This window comes from Chamaea fasciata, unplaced genomic scaffold, assembly GCF_029207755.1.
Source record: "Chamaea fasciata isolate MVZ Bird 193981 ecotype frontalis unplaced genomic scaffold, bChaFas1.0.hap1 SCAF_6, whole genome shotgun sequence".
Taxonomy (NCBI): Eukaryota; Metazoa; Chordata; class Aves; order Passeriformes; family Sylviidae; genus Chamaea; species Chamaea fasciata.
In genome coordinates, this window is record NW_027094091.1 from 52,672,922 (window position 1) to 52,690,342 (window position 17,421).

General features: G+C 37.6%; 1 protein-coding gene across 9 annotated transcripts in view; it reads right to left on the reverse strand.

The window, feature by feature from the left end:
* CCSER1 (coiled-coil serine rich protein 1) overlaps nucleotides 1–17,421 on the reverse strand; it is a 628,091-nt gene that overhangs the window by 311,449 nt on the left and 299,221 nt on the right. For 8 of the 9 annotated variants that reach the window (XM_066186375.1, XM_066186373.1, XM_066186378.1 and 5 more), the window contains one exon: nucleotides 1,581–1,658. The exons of the other annotated variant lie outside the window; for it this stretch is intronic. In XM_066186375.1, coding sequence (XP_066042472.1) covers nucleotides 1,581–1,658 — 78 coding nt within the window. The remainder of the gene's footprint in view (nucleotides 1–1,580; nucleotides 1,659–17,421) is intronic. 9 annotated transcript variants of the gene reach the window in all.

Consider the following 17,421-nt stretch of genomic DNA (forward strand, 5'->3'; position numbering starts at 1 on the left):
GTAATGCTCTCTGCCCTATTTTTCAGTTCCTTTTACCATTCCTACTAGACTTTTAATATGAAAGTCATATTAAAAGTCATCTTGATTGCTTTATTAGAGCAACTATTCCACCTCAAATAAGTAATTTGCAACCCATTTTTGGTTATAGGAACACCATTTCCTTCAAAATATAAAGGTACTACAGTGTACTTATCAGTGCCCCGATGTAAACAAAGCAATGTTTGAGTACCTCAGCATAACGATTAATAAATTACATTTTCTTACCTCTTAAAACCTTTATCTGAGCAGCCCACTTCTTTGTACGTGTCATATCTTAGTGGTGCTCCAGGCATGGGGAGACTCAACTACTGAATCTGTCTTACAACGTTGAGCAGACTTCAATGTGCATTTAAAGAGATGTTCCAAAGACATAAAGATGTGTACCCTGGCATCTTGGCACAACATTGCTCCATTTCGGCCAAATCTGACTAAGAGACGGGTCTTAAAAGCCTTTTATCCCAAAAGAGGAGTAAGAACCAGTGAATAGCTGACCACTGATATCCCATCTGTACCTCCACTGATGAAACAACTGAGCAAGCACAATCCTCAACCCTTCTAATAGCAAGAATAAGCTGGCTGGTTGCACAACTGCTGCACAGACACTGGAAATACTGGGAGAAAAAAAAGGAGTTTCTTTTCTTGGCTTAGCCAGGTCTAAAGGACACTTATTTTCTGCGCTGGAAGAACGCGCAAGAGATGCAAACTTTACATCGTCAAACTGCATTAATTCCAGTTACTCAGCTTTAACTTAGCATCATCACATGCACACAGAAGGTGGAAACTTACTAGGGTGAGGGAAAATTTTAAAAGGGATATTCCTGTGAGTGTAACTTAGACCGTATTTTGACACCCAATTGAGTCAATGGTGCTGAAAAGCCAAGCTCCCTCTTCCTTATCTAAGTGAGCAATTGGCAAGGTGACCTTTTTGCTAAATGATGCAGCACTGCTCTGAGTACCCAGGCAGCCTCAGGAGAACTCTTTCAAGAGTTAGGATCTGCCTAAGGCTATTCTGTGTCCCAGGGATGGATACCATGGTATCAGCTGAGAAAGTGACATACGGCAACTCACTCCTCACAGCTTAAACCTCATGAAGTTGTGGAAATTGTCCCACATTTATTATTAAATAAATGCCAGGCCTGTGGCTTACATTGGACTTATGCCAAAACTGTTCTTCAACAGACTTTTAATGTCTTCTGTATCCTTGGAGAAAATAATCGTTGTTTTGTTAAAATATTTAATTGAAAGACAAAATAAAAAGAAATCCATTGATGACACACACCTATACAGGAATGCACATATCCAAATGGGATGGTGGATAAAAACACAGTCTTAAAAATAACAGTTCACAGCTGTAGTCTGCTGGCAAAACATTCAAAACTAGGTATTTCTTGAAAATTGCATGGTATATACACAGAACATCTGCTGACATCACAGTAACTTGAAGAAAAGGAAGACGTCATAATAGCACTTCACAGTACAGCAGATAACATGATATATCAAGATCAATAGATAATATTTATGATTAAATTAATTAACTGTACCTTGAAAAATAATGGCTCCTCAGGAAGGGGGCTAACAGGGAGGGAGGTTGTGCTGCTAGCTGGACTCATGTCAGTACTCTGAAAGAAAAGAAGAACACAGGAGTTTGCATTTCCAATCAAGTTCTGTGGACAACTTTTTTACATTTTCGGGAAGAGGGGGATGAAAGAGCTTGAAAACATCACTGAAAATCCAACAGAATTAGACTGACAACTGCAACCTGTACTTTATTTTCTAGCAATTAGTTCAAGTATTTATCTAATAGCTAAGTACTCGCATTTTATTTTGAATTAACTTCCATTCAAAGACTGAAACATGCACAAGTACACAAACATACTGTTCATATTTGTTCATAGAGAAAAGTTTATTCATCTCAAAAGAAACTATGACATAAATTTTTAAATTATTTTTGGAATGACTCAACAGTAGATTTAGAAGGAAAAATAAAACTGGAAAGCAATACATTGCAGGAAAATATTAGGTTCAATGTTTAAAAAAAAATCCATTCACATGAGGCAATACACCTTACAAACAAGAACTTATACAAGAAAAGAAGCAGTGAAGACCAAAGTTATTAATCAAAATAATTCAGTGCACTTCAATGGATCTTTCAAGTCAAAATACTTGAAAGATTGACATAGAACCCCACCCTCTTTAGATCATATTTCAGTAACCTGTTGGTTAGCAAGGTCATTATTTTTACACATGTGACAGATATTAAAACAAGTGTGTGACTCTAAACAATATAGCATGGCAATAATAACAGAAGAATATAATCTGGAGTTTACAAACATAAAGAAACAATATCACAATTGTTCTGGACAAAACTAGAATAAGGCTACTTCTTGGGGAAAAAAGTCTGTAAGTGCTGAAATGAAAAAAAATCCACCATGACCACCAGTAAAACAGAAATGAAGAATATAAAAAAAAAATAAAGATGTTTGCATGGCCTAATAGTGCATTCCTTTTCACAATGCAGCACTGCAATGCAGAATGATTCAATAAATTCAACTTGTGCACTTGACTAATCCAATATCTCTTTTTGCAACACTATGAATCCACTCTAACTCCTTCGACAAACCCAAATTCTGCAAGTGAGGCACACTGCTCCACTCAGCAATTTCTAACAGTTCATTCATCAGAAGATGTTTATGGAGAGACACTGCATTTTACTCAGCCAACTGAGTAGCAGATGAAAAAAGACAAAATTTTGGGTAACGCCCACTGAGAAAATGCAAGCTAAATTAGATACCTATCAATTACACCACAGCTGAAAGAAAAAACAAGTTACTTGCTAAATAATAGGAACGCAAGTAAATTAGACAGAAGGGGGCCATAGTAATTATATCCTAAAAAAGAGACAGGTAATTTATAACCCACGGAACACAGAGATGATGTTGAGGAATAAAGGGAGATTACATCATGTCAGAAAGTCAGTATCTTTGTAAAATCCATTGTCTTCAGAAATTCAGACTCCTACACTTGGTCATCAAGAAAACTGGCCAATAATATTTATAAATGAAGTGAAACTCAGCTGTTCTACATTAAATACAGAGTGCAGAAAAAACTGGATACTTCTGTGGCAATGTTTTGCCTCAAATGCCAGCAGCTCTGCAAAAGACAATATGCCTTTTAATTTACATAGGGAAAAAAAAAAAAAAAAAAAAAAAAAAAAAAAAAAAAAAAAAAAAAAAAAAAACTAAGATGGGAAAAGAAGAAAAATCAAGCATTTGATTTCCAAACCAAATCAAATGCCCTAATTTGTAATTACAAGTGTGGAGGAGGGCAGACCCATCTTTAAGCATTCAAACTATAGCATCACTATGAAAATCTGCAAAGCATAATGACTGGACAGCAGCCAGCCCAGATCTGGTGTCACACTGATGTGGCACCATCCCTGAACCAAAAGGACTGTTGAGGAGGGAGAGGGGTGTTTTAGGAGGGGCATCATGACTATGTGGCTTCTGGACTGAAAATAATTTGAGTTTGTCTGGACAGGAACACTGGAAGAAGAGCTTGTGCCTGCCTAGAGCTGTCCACACATACATAGTCTCAGCGGCCCTTCCAACACCTTCAGTAATTTTCCTCTCTAAGGAAAGCAGAGCAGTATCTGTGCCTGTGTAAATTAATTAAACCCAGTGGCACTACCACAGTTTATTATAGTGGAGAATTGAGTGAGACAGTACCAAAAGGGTTGTTTCTCAAGCTATTAAAAAACCCAAACCCTTACAAACTAATCACTGCTATGAAAGATGTTGATAGCTTGCCCTCCTGAAGCGATACACAAAGAATTTCAAACAACACCACACTCCCCACTTAAATATGCTCTCTTTGGTGTGTTTATCATAATCACACTTTGCAGTCTAAAGCTCCCCATACATATATAAAAAAGAAAAAAACCATTGTGAGGAATTTACTCAATGGAGACTTTTTATTTGATGTTGTCTAAACCAATTGTGATCTCATAAAAGCAGCCACTCACTTCAAGTCCAGTATAAACTTGACAGGTTTTAGTTATAAATTAACCAGAAGATGCTATACCATCAGGATATCTTGTAAGTCATCACAAACGCTAAATAAACATAATTTGTATCTTAATTCAAAATATTAAGCAAAATTAGGGCATCTAATTTTGCAGCACTTTGCTGTGAAACTATCATTTTAATATGTATTTTTTATGCACAAAATGCACAGCTGGGTTTTGTTGACTGAGCCTTTCCCATGTATCAGTGGCAGCCTCTCAGTTTACCACAGGGCAGAAAATTTGCACAGCTTCAATTACCTAAACTACATTTTCAAAATATCTGAATACCAGGCAATTTAAGTATTTCTCAGAACAACAGTTTAGAAAAACACCATCTTGCCCATGCCAAAAAAAAAAATAAAAAAAAATAAAATAAAAAAAAATGCTGTGGGCATTTCTCTCAGTGCTTTTAGGCCATTTTTTTGTTTGGAACAGGCTGCTAATATCCAGAAAACTGACGTAATTAGAATTTTGTCAACAATTCTTCTGTGATTGAAAAGATCAATGCTCATTTTATTCTAATTTCTAGAATCAGTCTAAGTATACTGACATGCCATGCTAATCATTTATCCTTGGAGAGGAATGTTAAAACTGTGATCAGGAAGTTTCCCAATAATGAGGCAAAGGAAGAAAACAAGCCTAAGAGAACAAACTTTTCCCATTTCTACATCCATTTTGGAGATCCAAGGTCAAGTTCTCATCATTTGAGCTAGATGAAAGTGAAAGCAGCTGTTTCTAGAGGTGTTTTAAAGTAGTTACAAGCTTGGTTTTGTTTATTCCACTTGTCTCTACCTTCCTCAAAGCACGTTTCAGAAACCTACATAACAAGGTAAACTGTCTAACAGAAGATTAGAGAATGTAGTCTGTGGTTCTCCAACAACACAGAAGATAAGGTACGTGCACACTGTAAAAAACACACTCCTTTGAAAAAGACTCTTTCTTTTGAAGAGTCATCTACCAGTCTTCAGCAACTCTTCTACAAATGAAGGCAGATTCACCTCATAAATTCAGATTTTTCTTGCTACAACCCCTGGCCTTTAATCTGATGTTCTTTAGGAAGTGGCCTATCTATCAGCCTTCATTAATTGTGCCATAAAATAAGGACCATCCACTGACAGAAGCCAATTTAATTTGCTACAACTGCTTTTCAACAGGAGTAAACACTGCAATGGTAGCTGGCAGACACTGACTTCTCAGGAGATCAGTATCGCAATTTATTGATCTAAGGAGTTAATACTGACAGAGAAAACCTTCAGTGGATATTGGAGTTAGAGAGCCAATAAATCTTTATAATAACTGAAGAAAAGACAATCTGTGTACTTTATAGCTTTTTCTAAGGGGTAGTGGATGAATGTTGAAGTGACTTTCAGAGTGATAGTTTTAGTTGTATCATAAGTTATGTCAGAAAATATCATTTTATAATCTAGAAGTTGAGTAGAACTAGGAAATTAAATAAGTGCAGTCAGCAAGCTCAGTAGTGACATTTTGATATACTGAGGGTAATCAAAGACCTGCAAATGGATTTATTAATGGGTCTGCACAGCCTCTTTATGAAATATTGTACTTAAATATCATTATCCCATTTTATCCATGGAAGTGAAAAAGAAGGGAAAGTGATTTGCTCAAAGCTATGAAGGGAGGTTAAAAGCAAAGACAGAATCATCCAGTTATTCATCCAGGGTGTGCAATGCTCTCCTACACACTTTTGGAGTGATCTGATTTCTGTAATTTCTGTACTAATATCATGAAGAGGTTTTGCTCATAAAAATACTTCCTGCAAATAAATTTTCTACAAACAACTGAGGCCAGAAAAATTAAAATTAGGTTAGATGAAAAAAAACCCAATAGATACACAATAAAAGCTTTCACCTCCCACTTTCTATCAGGTTTGAGTAATGTTCCCCAACATCTCTCATCTCTCTCACTTAGAACGGAAGTGAGAGCCTCTTTTAAATTTGTTTTGCAATATCTACAAATACAATTCAGGTTGTTATTCGTAAATCCATGTCACATCTCCTACCTTAGAAGATACAGTTAAATATTCTTACTAATTACTAATGCATGCAATTAACAGCTGAGACATTTAAGTATTATTTTCCAGTATTTGCCTGGAGCTTGTTGCTCCCATAGCTAGGAAGGCTGCATGGGTCTTGCATCTCACCTGAGTTATTGTAGCTCCCACCGCAGGGGTGAAACGTAAATTACAGCTGCTACTGTGTCTTGCTACCTCTTTTTATGCTTCATGAAGTACGGGCGGCTGAGTAAGCTTTCAGTGGTTAAATTACCAACTCACTCTCAATCAGCAATTAGTATACAGGCATACCTGGTTTCTCTCACAACCTAAGCAAAGCCAATCACCTGGGGAAGCTGGGAAATTTCACCTCATAAAAGATACTGATCTGTCACTTAGCAGTATTTTTATGTCCCGTACTGTTTATTTTAGAAGAGTCTGAGTTTTCAGGAAGTCTCTTAAATCTAGTACTTAGCACAATATCTTTCTTCTACCAAGGAGGAAGAAGGAATATGAAGAACGTTTTGTTGACTGTTATTTATTTCCACTTGGGGAAACAGCTGAAAAGATGCTCTTTCACCCTTCTAATTAGGCTAAATCAATTATGAAGCCCATAACCAGCAAGTAACATAAAGCGTACACTGTTTGTTGAAGGGCTACTGTGTTGGAAATAGTTTAGACTCAGACTATATTTTCACTCTGCTTTAAATTTAATATAAACTTAATTCACTCAAATATTTAAATTTACCAAGTTATCTATCTCTCTTCTCCTTATATTAATTGCAAAAGTGTAAGAACACCAAAGCTCAAAGCACAAATTACTATTATTATCTGGTTTTACGTTTCTTAAATGGCAATATGAAATTCCTTAACATAAAAGTAAGTTGGTAGCTAGGACAAGGACAACACCTTAATAAACATTTTGAAATTTGTAAACAAAGTAGAAAGCTGAACTATTGATAATTGATTGCTGGTTTACAATTGAGTGCATAGATATATGTCATTACATAATTAATGCATTTATTTAACAGCAAACATATCTTCCTTTCTTCTCTTTATTTTCACTTGGATTTTATCTTTAGCTCACCCTCCCAGTCTGTCTTTTCTCCCTGCTTTCCTCTACAAAACTCATAGTAAACAGAAACACAAGTTTCCATGTTAGACAACTTTCTGACACAGAGAGGTTACATGAAGGGTTCGTTAATATGCAGGAGAAAACCATTTTTACCTTCCCAACAGCAAATTCACCTCAAGTTAAACTCTAAAAATCCCCTCCACTTCTATTGCAAGCAGAATCGAATTTCAGGACTAATTTGGACAATGACTTTGGGGTTACCATCTCTTTGACAGGAGACCCACGGGATCATCAATGACTGTCATTCTCTCAGTTGGAACTGCTACCATGACACATGATGTTAAATGCAACTCCTGTCATATTTTTATCCTCATGAAAACCAGGGGGTTGCTTTCACAGATGCAAATGCTTTGTTGACAACACACTGGAAAAGTGATTTCCTTAAGCAAAACTCTACTCACTCTTCAGTTTCGATTGTTTCTTTCATACTTCATTGACTATACTATCCAGCCTTGACATTTTGTTATTGTATATTCCTCCCTAATAATATCATATAAAATCAGATTCTTCTGCTCTTTCAGCAGGCAATTGAGAGAACCAAGTGCTCTCCCGGGATTTTAATCTGCAGGCTGCTTATTTCAAATGCTTTTCTTGCCTTGCAGGAGATCTTTCAGGTTCAAATGTACACATTTTTTTTCTCAAACTGCTTCCAGCTTTGTAGAAAATAGACTGTAGACAGTTGTCTCTCACAGTAGGTTCAGCGTGGGTTTTTTTAACTCTAGTCACAAAGACACTTTCTTTCTCCAAAGCCTGCATCACAGCACTTACAGTAACTACCTGATAGTCCACAGTACAGTCATAATCTGAATCTGAAAGAAAATGTCTGGTCTGCATACACTCAAGGAAGAGGCTATCAGCAGAGAGCCTTTGGGCTCTCTCAAACTTCTACATTTTCCCTGCATAAACATCCACTGCTTTCCTGCAGTTCCAAATGAAACACTTAGAACAGAACTAATCAATTAATCAAACTGAGAAGGGTCAAATCAGAGAACAGAATTGACTCCTTTTCCCTCCCTTACACACACAGGCATGTTATGCATCATAACATAACATGCTGGGACCAAGATATAAGGTGGGATTACAAGGGACCAGATATCAACACAAACAATAAACGCACCTACAATTACATTAAAGAGGACAGAAGTATAAACAGACTATACATTTATTTGCTGCTGGATATGGAGAAGCAACTGTCTTGATGGGTTAGGATAAAATGGTCTCCAAACCAGGTTGCTCGCAAAAGTTCCTCTGAGTACCCACAGACAGTCACTGTTGAAGCCAGACATGGATTTAGGTGCCAGTTTCAGCACAACAGTTCCTATGCTCACAATTCACTGTTCTCCACAAAGCTCTGAAAGACTTTTGTGATGTCCTTACAGCCAGCATGATGTCTTTTTTTTGTCTCCAAAAGACACAATTCCTTCAAGACAAAGGTCTATTTGTACTTGCTGTTAATGAGTATCTTTCTTCAAGGCACACATTTTAACAAACACTGAACTCACATCCAAAAACTACACATGCTTTACTGTCTAGTAAAGCTTTATATCCCTTTGCCCATAAATACATAGGATATAACTGGTATCTCCTCCAATATTTTGGTCAATTAACTGACTACAGTTTCCCTGACTTACACTGCTTTCATCTAAATGAGGACAATGTTTCAAAATACTGACAAAACTTATTTTTTAAATCTGAACACAATGAACCCAACCTGACTTTAATAATCTTCTGCTAAATTGTCCAGTTGTTTCCTAAGTTTATTTTCCTTTATAAGCATCAAGGACAACTTTTCCAGAGTTTCACAACTGTGTTTTAATCTGAGGCTGTGTTTTATTTTTCTGTGATTCCCAAAAAAGATTCAGATTCCTTCAATTGCTATGAATTTCACTGAGGTTTTAACAAGCTATTTTGCACTTCCTAAATGTTATGATTGCAATTATTCTCACTTCTTCATCACTTCTCAGAAGGGTTTTTACAATTTCAGTATGGAACCACTCCTGATAGGGTATTTTAACCTATTTAGATGCAGTAGCTTCATTCTCAAAACTGTCTTGAATTACCCACTAACAGCTTAAAGGAAACATTTTAAACATCTGTATGTATCTGCTATTAAATCAAGGAAGACAGGCTGAGTGTTTTTTCACACCACATGAAAAGAAGCAAGTGGCATTTTACAATTTGATATACATTTTTCCTGGCTGCAGCACTTCTGTATAATGTTGATAGAAGTAAAAGCTAAAAAATTACTGAGTTTCGCTATGTTATTTGCTTCACAGTGTTTTCAATAGCAATATTCTTTAATGACTTTTGAAAGTTGAATCTATGTGGCACATATATACAAGGCAACATTTCATCTTCTGAAATGTAGAAATTCTGATTACCACAGACAGTTTCTAGAAAGCTAAGCCCACTTTTTAGTTTAGGAAGCAGATTCCACAGTGGAGTTGGTCAAGGCAGAACAGAAAATCCCTTGATTTTGTAAAAACGTGGTAAGCTGAGATTTCACCTTCACACATCAGCATTCATTTTCAAGTGAAGGATTACGGGCAAGGCACAACAGGAACTTCAGCTCCCACCCCGTCAGAAGGTTCAGTAGAAACTACCCCAACTGCAGCAAGCTCTCCACAGTCCTTCCAGTTCCACTCGTTCTCCTTTCTACTTTCCAGCGCAAAACAAGATCTTCCTGTGCTGGGCCCCCAGAGCTGATGAAGCACTGCAGGTGGGGTCTTAGCAGAACAGAGCAGAGGGGCAGAATCCCCTCCCTCGCCCTGCTGGGTTCACTGCTTTGGATGCAGCCCAGGACACGTTTGGCTTTCTGGGCTGTGAGTGCCCATTGCCAGGTCATGTCCTGCCTCTCATCCCCCAGTACCCCCGAGACTGTCTTCAAGACTGTCTGCTCTTTCTTACCTCTTAGTTTACTTGCACAGCATCACCTATTCCCATTCCTCCCACTCCTGCACCCATACCATCACCAACACTAGCCCTCCTGTTGTGCCATCCATCTGAAACTGGAAGTATTCCCACCTTCTCTACCTTTCTCCTCTCTTTTGGCCAAAATCCATAGAGGATGGATTAGCATAGAGGCTAATAGGTATATTAAAGTACATCTAATGTATCTAAAGTATATACAGTGTGTATATATATATACTTGGATACAAAAAAAAACCCCACAACATTGACTAAAGGAATCTTTCCGTAGCTGCTGTGAGGTAGCTGCCATACAATTAGATTGCTACTGAAAAAATACATACACAGTGAATCTGGTCAATTAAGGAATGTTTGAAAAAATTGTAGGGTCTTGCTACAATGAACCTTAATTTTGACACAACTCTCAGCCTCAAGCTCTGTGAAGTCTGGGGAGGCCAAGCTACACTGTTTGAGAAATTGATACCATTTGGAAAGGAATAGAGGAGTTAAAAGCTGCTGTACTAGTACTTAGGCAGTGCATTACTGTTATTTCCAGAGCCCTCAGCTGAGCTTTTTTTAAATTATTTTTATGTTTTGCAATAGAATTATATTCTAAATTTACTGAGATATCTGAATAGCGTTTTATAAAGCCATTAGCAATAAAATATTCATTTTTCATTTAAATTATGTCCAGAAATACAAATAAGCATAATTTCTTCCTACCCTTCAACATTAATAGGGAAACCAGAGAGAAAAACTGAACACACCTTTCACCTTCATTTAACTACAATAAAATATAAAGAGCCTTTCAAATGAAAAACGACTTAAAAATAATAGTAGTGTCCTGTTTTCTTTAGAGGTATTTTTACAGGCATCTCTACTACTGTATTAATATCTTTCTTTTTTTTTTTTTTTTCTAGTTTTGTAATTCCACAAAGCAAAGTTAAGGTACTGGCTCAGTCACCATATGATAAATCAGTATTCCTTGAAACAGCTTTGGTAAAACTACAAAAATAAATCAGCAAGAGACAAAGGAAATGAGGAGACATGTTAACAAACTCCTAGGCTTATGCAACAGGTTTACCCATACTCACACTATGCCATGGAGCAGTTGGCACTCTGGCTTCTCTGATGGCAACCTCTCCGCACCGCTCCAACGAGTTACTCTAATCTGCTCCTTTCCCCCTCGCTTCCACCACTATGATTTTAGCTCTCAGCAGCTGCCACTGCTTACAAGAATCTCTGTAGGATGGGTTATGGTAAAAACAGAAGCTTTCCTTGGCAGAGTTGATGGATCTTTCCCTGCTTGGCAGTACAGAGGTGATGGCAGGTGCTAACACCTCCTGGCTGCTGCACAGAGGCCCTGTGGTTGTCACTGCTGCTATCGCCACCTATAAGCAAAAGCTGGTCAGTCCCCCATCTTCTTCCTAAAACCCTCAAGAACACCAAAAGAAACTGACATCCCAAAGCATATAAAACAATCCCCTGAGAGACCACAGGTAGCAGAAATACCCTAGGTTTAAATGATGTCCACCAGCAGAGCTAGCCTGAAAAAAGCCCAGCTCATGATTATTCCTGTTGAACTTTAGTTCCCATGTTACTGCTGCTCTCAACATTTCAGGAGTGAGAAGTTCAATAAAAAATTTCACCATTCTGCTTTTTCATGCCTCTAAAAGTTGTGGCAATTTACTATGTCTGCATCAGATATTGCACACAAAAAAGAGTCTTGAAAAGGTGATTTCCCTGCCAATAGAGGCAAACGTTCTTTGCACTGGAATACAGGAAACAGATAAAATATAAGAAACTTCAAGCACATACACCGAATATGCAAAAACACACTTATGGAACACTGCATTTTCAACAGAAGAAATCAATATTGAGGAGGTAGTAAAATCAATGTCACCCATGCCTATTTCACTGTAACTTTCAGTAAATGGCCACGGACCTTTTTAGCCCTAAGTCCTGCATCAATCAGAGCACATGATGATGGCTTTTAAAGCTTCTCAGTATTTTCATATTGCAGTGCTGGGATATTTTAGGGGTCTGGATGCTGCCCACCTATGATCAGACGAAAATTCTGCTGCCAGGTTTCAATCATTTCTAGTCTAATGCCTCCATTTCTTTCACTCAGTTCTGATTACTCTTCAGTAGCATGAAGTCTAAATGGTTCCTGTATTAAAGGGCAGTGGACAGCTGCCCAGAAGCAGTTTTAACCCATGTCCTAAGCAGAGACATAGAGTTCAGTACCAGGAGGTCTGAAAAAACCTTACATTAAACAAAACCCCATCAAAATACATTTTTAAAAAAGAAGAATTTGCAACTTTTACTAATGGCTTTTACGACAAAGTTATTAATAGTGAATACTAATGACTTTTCCATCACTTTTCATTTGTTTGTTTTCTGCAAATTAGAGTGTGTCATAGCTAGAATGCAGGGAAAAAAATAAAGCCATGTTGTAGCTTTTTAATAGAGGCAAGTAAAAATCCAACAAAATATCCTCATCATTTAAGTATGGTTTTCCTGAAGGAAAATGAAAATTCTCATTGGAGTCTCATTGAATACTTTAAAAAGGTTTTAGGCAGATACCTGAAGTAAAAATACTATGTTCAAGGAATCTACTTGCAGGTATATGTTTCTCAGAGGATTTCTACAAAATCACGCAAAATATAAAATAATTACTAGTATTATTTCAGAAGTTCTACCACAATTTACCTAGCACAGCAGTGTTTTGTTTTTAAAATCTCACTAATAAGTGCTTTTAAATGCCACTAGGCTCCAAGTTGCAAGGTGTGACAGACATGCTGGAAGGACCGGATGCCATCCAAAGGGGAATGGACAAGCTCAAGAAGGCCAAGTGCAAGGTGCTGCACCTGGACTGCCCCTGATGGCAACACAGGCCAGGGGATGAAGTGGTAGAAAACAGAAAGGTCGAGAGAAGTGGGTTTGTTCAGCCGAGAGAAGGCTCCAGGGAGACCTCACTGCGGCCTTTCAGTGCTTGAAAGTGGCCTGTAAGAAAAATGGGGACAGACTTTAGCAGGGGGTGGTGTATAAGAACAAAGGGTAATGGTTTCAAACTAAGAGTAGATCTAGCTTAGATATAAGAAAGAAGTTTCTTACTGTGCAGGTGGTGAACCACCAGAACAGGTTGCACTGAGAGGTGGTGCTCCATCCCTGGAAACATTCAAGGTCAGGCTGGACGGGGCTCTGGGCAACCTCATCTAGTGGAAGGTGTCCCTTCAACTCATTGCAGGAGACTGACCTTTAAGGGGTTTGGTTTTCTTTTTCACTGAACACAGGATATCACAGAATTCCAAATCTTCAAAAAGGCAAGCATGGGCCTTCAACAGATTTATGCAGCAGTGACTTATACCCAACAGTCACAAATTTAAGTTACTGATGTTCCTGTTTTGCAAGCCATTTCAAGCAGATGAAGGGTACTGCCTGCATGGAGTGTCATGTAGAAATGGGGCCTGAAACAGTGAATAATAAAGTTCAATTTATGGATTCAACAGCAGTGGAAAAGTACAAGGAAAAATTATGCAGTGAAAAAATGAAAAAAAGCAAAAATACATGAACATCAAAATAGCATTGATAACTTTGTTTTCTATTTTCTATTTTGAGCAGTATGATCACTTCTGCAGTCTAATTTGAATTTATTTATAAATAAAGCTGATTAATGCTTTATAGTAAAAAATTAATTCAAATTTCAATTCTTATGATAATTTAAATACTTTTCAAGAGAAACATGTTTTTCTTCAACTGCTTCTCATTTAAATCTGAGCCTCAGGTGCACAAATTTAACCTTTGTCTTACACCACTTGTATAAGCAAGGCTAAATTAATCTGTGAGCCAAAGCCAGCCAGTTCTTCCAGGATTAAAGTATCTTCTCCCCTTCTCCCCCATGGACTGTGCAGGAAGGGAGCTACTACTGCAGTTAGTCAGGACATGAACATACGTAGAGTAATCTGTTCTGCTCTAACTTTCCCCAAGAAAACTCTTCACAAAATTGCCAGCGTGAAATACAACTAAACTCTTTTAAAACTGGAAGAAACCCACTGCTGTGTAAATGCAAATTGTAACTGTGCAACAAGCACCTCCTCTGCATAAAACCCAAGTTTTTTTCCTCTCATGCTTTACATTTATAAATCAACACAGGGAAACTGGAGATTTGAAAAAGTCAAAGCCTTTTGAACATCATCATGGAATTCTCCAGCTAAAAGTACAGTATTCTTAACAATTCAGCCAAAGGTTTGCTGAGCGATTATTATCAGAATAATTTCTAAAAGTAGCATCAATTGCTAGATGCTGTGAGGAAAAAGGGTGTGATTGCTGAAAAACAAGCCTGAAAAAAAAGAACTTATGTCTTTTGTGCTTATTTTGACACAATCTTTTCAACATTTGACTTGCTGAATTTCAGCTGCCTACACAAAGATACACCACTCATTTGACATTATTATGTTTAAAGAAAACGTTCCTTACTTTTGCACGTTTTGTGAAATACGAAGTCTCAGGTTTTTTGTCTTAAGCATACTAAAGAATGAAATTCAACAGCATGCTGAGTGAAAATAATAAAATACTATGTTGCTATAGAAGTCTCAGAAATTGAAGACAAAAGTCACACCTCTCAGATTTCAAGAGTATATTAAATAGTAACAGTAACTTGCATAAAATACAGTATTATTTTCCATGCATTAGAAAGTTGTGGAACAAACCTGAAAAACCACACACCTATAAAAAAAAAGATTTGCCCTACAAATCAATCATGAGCTAGAATGAACTGTCTACTTTTTGTTTATTCTTTATGAAGAATGGGTGAGAGCAGGCTTTTAATGCTGCATGATTGCCTTGTGAAAAGAAATCACTTCTCAGATGTGTTTTTGAAGGCCAGCAGACAAGAACAGAGACATTTTGTTTCTGGTTGCTAGGGGATACAGAAGACCGTTTCCACACAGTGAATCATCAAGTGCATTTGAAAAATGGCATTAGCAGGAATTTCAGCAAGGTGCGGACATCTCTTTCTCACCTCCAGTGATCCTACAGTGACCTACAGCCCTGGTATACTATGAGGTACTTGGGGGGTTTAATTTTCAATAATTCTCTATCCCCATGGCCTTTCCAGAGAATATACTGCCATTAGCACACCCAAAACTTGGAAGCATGACTATACAGGGGCTGAAATACTTCTTTGGAACAACAAGTTATGTAATTCACGACCTATTCAATCCTATATAATGTATACACTCAGAGTAACATTGGCTATGACTGAAGTCTCATTAACATGATTTTCACCCAGTTAAATGACAACAGAAGACTTTACAAACAATGGGACAGCAGTATCCGACGATTTACTCTACTCCAGTGGTTTCAGTCAGCATTCCAACCTGTGGGTTTTGTGCAAATCCACTTGCATGCCACATATGGGGACTTCCATAAAAAGCAACATCAGTTGCAGTTAATTTCCACTGAGAAACAGAAACTTGGAGGAGTGCAGGGAAGCCTTCAAAAGATAATTTCTCTGACATGAAAAGAACTATGTCAGACCAAAAATAGACTTTGCTGCTTACTAAAGGATTGTGTCAATAAGACAGCTCCTGAAAAACATCTCAGTGGTGTACCATCAACAAGTTTTGTATCTAACTTTGATTAGCAATTCTAATGAAATTAATGTAAATTTTACATGCTTTATTTTAAGAAAGACAAATATTTCGGGATGCAAAAATTAATAGGAGAGTGTTTATTATATCTTTATCAGTTCAGCTGATGCCTGAAATACTTGCTGTGATGTGCTCCTGACATGAAGAATCACCCAGAAGAACTGAGAAGTAAAGCATTTTACTGGCACATTTCTGTAAGAGAGTGAAAAATCAGGAAGCCAAGTACAAAGGCATCCTAATGGTGTAATTGATTCCAGAGCAGTGCACGTAATTAATTTCAGAAGTACATTGCAAGGTAAAGTTAGGATGGATTAATATCAGAGCAATAAACAACATTACATGTGGCTATACAAGAGGTTTATCTCTGAGCCCACTCAGATTTAATTTCAACAAAACAAGAATTAGCTGCAGAAGATTATGAAATCTCCAAGTTAACCTTTTATTTGACAGATTAATGTAGTAAGATGAGATAATTCAGTGAGGTGTGAATGAAGCAAAGGACACTGATGTGATTGATGGCATTCATCAGTGTGCTGGTGAGAAAGCCAGGGCATTCTGCACTGCAGAAACCACTCAAGAGTCAGAAGCAGGAAAGACAAACACCCAGTGACGCCAAAAAGGACAAGGCTTGAAGAAAAATGTCCTGACATAAGTGGTTGGCAGGTCTAAAATAGGGGGAATGGAGCAAAGGTTTTTAAGTGAGGGAGATAAGGACGGACTTACGGAAAGGCTGACTGAAGAAGCAGAAATCTAAGCACAGGATTCTCTGTAAATCTGAAGGAAGCCAATATAAAGTGGTCCCAGGGTCATCTGAGTTACAACAGAAGACATGAAAACAGGCTTGTGCTCTGACAAATAAGGCATGGAAGAGGCTGGGGAGAACAAGTAGATGGAAACACTTGCAATATGTTTTCTGTAAAAAGCTTATCAGAATACAGGGTCTGACTGGGGCAAGTGGGGAGATTGGAGAACAAGAACAAGTGAGGATCTGTATAAGGCCTAAAAATGTAGCCCGATGGAAGTTACAAAGGAAAGAAATTCTATAGAAGAGGGAAGTAGAAGAAGGTATTGCCCAATTTCTTCTCTCTGAAGGGGGTAAAAAACACAAAGAAATAAAGCAACACAGCATCCTCAATACTTGGTTTGTTCCAGGAATTGACTTCTTCAGTTTCACAATGTGCTACACAAAACACAGTCTGAGGCTGTGGGAAATAGTAAAGGCAAGAAGACTTTCAGGAAGCTGTGAAAGCAGGCCTCAGAAACAGAAAGAGCAGAGAACTTCAAACTAGCTGCAGCTGCAAAGTCTGAAAGTAGAGAAGTTACAATAGAACAGCAAACAAGGACATGAAACAATACTTTGAGTTTTTAGGCTTGGCCAAGATAGACCTTAAGACTGCATAAAAATATGCTTAGCAAGATAGTAGAAGGTTTTAAGCTTAATAATGGAGTATTGTGTATTTTTAATAGAAAGCATACAAGCAAGCATTGTTTGAAGCCAGTGTATGTGTGCTTTTAGTGATTGGCTAGAACAATTGGCTGTAAGCTTTAGCAATATGCTACTGGAAAACTTTTAAAATGCCTTGTAACAAAGAGATCTTTGGCTGCTGCTGGC